Genomic DNA, 6,065 nt, shown 5'->3' on the forward strand with positions numbered 1-6,065 from the left:
CATTGACTTCATTGTTTTTGGTGATATTCTTCCTTATTTTCTCTGCATGATTAAATTATTGAGATAGAAACAAAGGCCTTTAGAGTGATGTGATGTGAGAGGCTTCATTTTCTCCATTGTGCTGAATGGAACCAGACGTCTCAGTTGGGTGAGGTCCCTGTCTATAATCCACCAAACAGAAAGACACTATGTGTCATGGTTATGGACACACTGGTGAATGGTGGGACACAATGGCCTGGTGAAACATTACTTTAAGGTATTCCCGCCTTGCGCCCAATGATTCCAGGTAGGCTCTGGACCCACCGTGACCCTGACTTGGATAAGCGGTTACAGATAATGAATGAATGAATAATTCATTGCTAGTAATTGCTTATTCAGTTCAGGGTCACAGTGGGTCCGGAGCCTAACCGGAGCAAGGCAGGAGCGCACCCCAGAGTGGGCGCCAGTCCTTCACAGTGTGACACACACACTTTTGAGTCGCCAATCCACCTACCAACATGTGTTTTTGGACTGTGGGAGGAAACCGGAGCACCCGGAGGAAACCCACACAGACACAGGGAGAACACACCCAACGTCCCGGTGCGGGACTTGAACCCACAGCCTCCAGGTCCCTGGAGCTGTGTGACTGTGACACTACTTGCTGCGCCACCGTGCCGCCCTTATCTGAATATTTAAATTATATATAATCTGAACATTTTCATAATATCAGATCTCCAAAATCCAAATCTAGGCCAGAGGTCAGACATCAGGCATCTCGGGCAAAGCCCCTGGATCCTATCACCACCACTTTTAGGAAATCAGATTCAGTAAACGTGTCTATAAGTCACAATTTCACAAATTTCAAACTTCTCTGAACATCTTTGTTCATATCTTAACACATGAATTAGGCAGAGAGTTTATAGATCTAGTAAAATACCCCCTGTAACGTACTGTGTGTTAATATATTACATTCATTCTATTGATCCGTTCGTCATAAAATAAACGTCCACATAATGGAGAGGGCAGCAATCAATTTAAATTGAAATAAAAACAAACAAACAACATGGTTATAACACAGTGATTTGGAAAAAAGGATAAAGAATAAAGGAACACATGGAGAAGAGGAAAGAACAGAATCAGATGCATTCCTCCTTCAGCCACTGCACGTTATTGTTAATGTGTTTTAGATCATTTTAGTTCAGGTTTTAAATTTGATGGTGACTACGGTGGTCGTCCTCTACTGCAGGGGTCATACACTGGAGGGCTGCAGTCTTGCACAGTTAAGCCATTTATAAATCATTCACAAACAGAGCAGGTGTAGCAGGGATGCAGCCATGCTGTGCCATAAATGACCTCTGCTTTTATGAATCTGAGGGATGAACTGTGTTGACATTTGATGCAAAACGAATCCCTTAAAGTCTGAGTCCTATTAGCCTGTAAGGCGTGGCATTCTGCCATCAGTACTTTGAGAACATTTACTGCAGATTTATCAACACAAGCATGAATAACTGTCTGTTTGTGGCTCTAAAAGCCTGTCGCAGGGCATCCTCCAGCTCTGACAACTTGGCAGAAGTATTTTTTTCTTCTGCAGTTTCCTCCAGCATCAATGCAGTGGTGTCTTATCGCAACCGAAGCACGTTATTGGTAGTTTGTGCTTCTTTGCTGCAGTAACAGTTGCTAATTTTCTCAGACGTTGGAACATTTCTGTGAGTTTTTGATGACATTCAGCCACATCACCATTAGCAAGGTCAGGTATTGATGTCTGTTCTGGTCCAAGGACTGCAAACACCACTCCAGAGTATCCCTGTGGTATTCAGCACTGCTCCATCACTTCAGATAATGCAGTTCCACAGATGCACAGTCCAATGCTGGGAGGCTGTACACTCCTCTAATCAACATTAAGCACTGATCTTGATTAGCCTAGACTCTCAAGTGTGTTCATATCAGGCTTTCTGTGGATTACACAGACTGTGAAGGGACTGAATGTCAGCTTCCACAAATACGACTTTAAGTGAATGCACTAATAGTAAGAGATGTCTAGACATTTTTGCACATACAGTGTGCATATGACTTTAGGTACAGTACCAAGTCAATCAATCAATCAATACCTGAGTTGACAGTTCCTTAGATAACTACTTTAAACAACAAAGGCTGGGCATTTTGTGGACAGCATATAGGGGCACTATACAGCTTCGGTCCATAGCTCATCTGCTTCTGCACAAAATAATCAGGCCCCCACACCGTCTCCATTCAAACACAGAAGTAAACCTGACATGGTTGTGTGTGTGTGTAACACTGGTATGAGTGTGTTTGGCACTCATGTAGAAATGCTGAAGTTTATACACACCTCAGAGTCGCAGGGGAGGGGTAGGGGCACGGACAGGAACAGCTCACACTGCTGAGGACTCCATGAACTGACAGGGTGCAGGGCAGTCACAGCGCTCCAGGTTTGATCAGCTGGATTCTGCACTTGTTTTGTGCACAGCCTCACGAACACACTTCCATGCAGAAGGTTTCATCAGCCCCATGGGATACACACGACAGGAAGCATGTCCCAGCTCCGTGTGCCTTTACTGAACTCAGCGTTCTCACTGTTCAAGCCGTTAGATATTTTTGAAGCATTTTCTTTAAACCTTTCCTTGTCCATTTGTGTCGACGCATTTATTTCCTGCAGCTGCATTTTTAAAACACCAGCCCCTTCATATCGGACTGATAAAGGTTGTTGACACAGAAAGTGATGAAATGAACCAATTCTCCAACAACAAGCTTCAGAATCAGGACTGAAAAGTCAGTGGCTTTACAGACGTGCAAAAGTCAGAGACCACCCCTACACCCTTCATTCATTTAACTCCTGAGGAATTACAAAACTGGAGTTCAAAACATTAAAAATAATATACAGAGAACATGTTGTCGACACCTGGTGCATAACCTCCACTAATAACATCAGATAAACACAGAGCTACACTTTCACTTAAGATCCAAACAAATCCGAAGGTGTGTGTGTCCTGCTCTCCACTGTGTGAAGACACTCAGCTCAACACCGTGGTTCTGAAAGGACACGGATCTCGTATTGTGAAATTTATTTGGGGAAATAATAGCACTAGATAATTAAATGGTATCAGAGTTCGTAGCAGAGGTTTCAGTTCTGCTTGAAAATGAGTAGCGCCTGCAAAGGGACACACCCCTCTGTCCAAGGTGGGTTCCGGGCTTGACCCCCAGTGGTTCTGGGTAGGCTTCAGACCAATCACGACCCTGATCAGGATGAAGTGGTTAGAGAAGAGGAAGAATTAAATGAATGAAAGATAGACCTCATATATTGCTTGGAAACAAAATAAAAGAGTGGTCTCTGAATTTTACACGGCACTGTGTAGACCAGTCAGCCTTTACATTAATACAACCTTCTTGTTCTACATTCATTGTCCATTCTCTCAGCTCCACTGACCATACAGGAGCATTTTATTTATTTCTACAATCACACCCTGGGTGGGCACGGTGGCGCTCCAGGGTCCTGGGGTTGTGGGTTCATGCCCTGCTCTGGGTCTGTGAGGAGTTTGGTGTGTTCTCCCAGTGTCCGCATAGGTTTCTTCCGCATCCAAAAAAAAAAAAAAAACATGTTGGCAGGTGGATTGGTGACTCAAAAGTGTCCATAGGTTTGAGTACATGTCGCCCTGTAAAGGACTGTCGCCCCCTCCAGGGTGAGTTCTCGCCTTGCACCCAGTGATTCTGGGTAGGCTCCGGATCCACCGCGACCCTGAACTAGATAAGTGGTTACAGACAATGTATGAATAAATTAATGAATGAATGAACTCTGTTCCTCAAAGGTCAGGACCCCCACAGAGCAGACATTATTACAGAATTACCCCCCACCGCTACGTCAGTATCACACAGCGCTGAGAAAGAGCAATCATCCAAAACATACCTCGCCCTCTGGTGGTCCTGTGGGGGTCCAGGCCACAAAGGAGGGGCAAAGGGGGGCAAACAAAGTATGCAGAGCCACAAACGGACTACTTTGTATAACTGTAAAACTACACAATGGCCAATGGAGCTGAGAGAATGGCTTTAATGTTTTGGTTGTTGTTGTATTGCACATTATTTAAATATGGACCTCGCGAGGTCACTCCAGCGGTGACCACTGCCTCACGAGTGGGACTTGAACACTCCGACACTTGGTCTCGGGTGGTCCCTCAGCCACAGCTCCTTCAGCTTCTTCCTGAAGTCCCGGCGGGTCATGCAGTAGATGACGGGGTTGAGGCAGCTGTTCGCGTGCGCCAGGCACACGGTCAGCGGGAAGACGTACGTGTGCACCACGTAATACGCGCCGTCCCAGCGCACCACGTTGAACTTTACCAGCACTCCCCACAACGTGACCGCGTGGTTGGGCATCCAGCAGAAGAAGAAAGCGAGCACCACCAGTGTCACGGATCTGGTCACGCGCGTGGTGCGCTCGGCACTGCGCTTCATGCCGTGGCGGCGCACGAGCCGAAGCAGGAGCAAGTAACTGACGCACACGACGGCCATGGGCACCACGAAGGCCACCACGATCTTCTGCAGGTGGTACACCGCGAGCCAACGCTGGCCCTCGGGGAAGCGCAGGAGGCACAGCTTCTCTCCGGCCACGGTGCTGACGGTGGAGAAGACGGAGGTGGGCGCCGTGGCCAAGGTGGCCAGAGCCCACAGCAGCGCGCCCACCCCGCGCACCGAACAGCGGCTCACCGGCGCGCCCTCCGCGAGCGCCGAGGCCAACGAGCGGTAGCGCGTGACGCTCATGGCCGTGAGGAAGAAGACGCTCGCGTACATGTTCATCACCGTGGCCGAGAGCACGATCTTGCACATGGCGTCGCCAAACGGCCAGCTGAAGTCCAGCGCTGTGTCCACGGCCCAGAAGGGCAGGGTCAGCACAAACTGCAGGTCCGTGGCGGCCAGGTTGAGGATGAAGAAATTCACCCGGTTCGTCCGGCGCTGGTGGCGAGCGCGCACCAGCAGCAGCACGAGCAGGTTACCCACCAGCCCCGCAGCGCACACCAGCGAGTATGTGGCCGAGATCAGGCACCTCAGCGCGGGGCTGCCGTCCGCTGATACCTCGATGTCCTCCAGGCTCCGAAAGCGGTCCTCTCTCTCGTCCACTGACCGGTTCTGACCCTCCGCCTCCTCCGCCGCCGGTGCCCTGACCTCGGAGTTACCCATGAAGCCGGAAGGGCGACGAGAGCTCTGCGTCTCCGTTAATCCCCCTCGCAGCGCGCGCTACATGAGCGGAACAAATACTTCGAGAGAGCGCAGAGGTCCTGCTTATGGCGCGCGCTTTCCGAGAGGCTCGTTTCACACGCGCAGCGATTGGTGAAATGCGTAGGGGCCGGACCAATCACTGGACACACACACAAACATATACACACACACACACGCTCTTTCCATGGGATGTCTTATGCAGTGATGTGTGGTGTATTGTGGTGTATTGTGTTGTGATGTTATGTGGTGTATTATGGTGTGTTGTGTTGTGATGTGATGTGGTGTATTATGGTGTGTTGTGTTGTGATGTTATGTGGTGTATTATGGTGTGTTGTGTTGTGATGTGATGTGGTGTATTATGGTGTGTTGTGTTGTGATGTTATGTGGTGTATTATGGTGTGTTGTGTTATGATGTTATGTGGTGTATTATGGTGTGTTGTGTTATGATTTTATGTGGTGTATTATGGTGTGTTGTGATGTGGTGTGGTGTGGTGTATTATGGTGTGGTGTGTTGTGATGTGGTGTGGTGTGGTGTATTATGGTGTGGTGTGTTGTGTTGTGATGTGGTGTGGTGTATTATGGTGTGGTGTGTTGTGATGTGGTGTGGTGTGGTGTGGTGTATTATGGTGTGGTGTGTTGTGATGTGGTGTGGTGTATTATGGTGTGGTGTGGTGTGTTGTGATGTGGTGTGGTGTGGTGTATTATGGTGTGGTGTGTTGTGTTGTGATGTGGTGTGGTGTATTATGGTGTGGTGTGGTGTGTTGTGATGTGGTGTGGTGTGGTGTATTATGGTGTGGTGTGTTGTGATGTGGTGTGGTGTATTATGGTGTGGTGTGTTGTGTTGTGATGTGGTGTGGTGTGGT

At 48.4% G+C, this 6,065-nt stretch overlaps 1 protein-coding gene across 1 annotated transcript; it reads right to left on the minus strand.

Annotated features, from left to right (window-relative positions):
• Positions 1-4,116: 4,116 nt before the first annotated feature.
• Positions 4,117-5,163, minus strand: LOC136678453 (relaxin-3 receptor 1-like). Its single transcript, XM_066656504.1, has one exon. It carries the CDS (start codon positions 5,161-5,163, stop codon positions 4,117-4,119), a length of 1,047 nt encoding a protein of 348 aa, XP_066512601.1.
• Between the last annotated feature and the right edge of the window lie 902 nt (positions 5,164-6,065).

Source organism: Hoplias malabaricus, chromosome Y (assembly GCF_029633855.1).
Source record: "Hoplias malabaricus isolate fHopMal1 chromosome Y, fHopMal1.hap1, whole genome shotgun sequence".
NCBI lineage: Eukaryota > Metazoa > Chordata > Actinopteri > Characiformes > Erythrinidae > Hoplias > Hoplias malabaricus.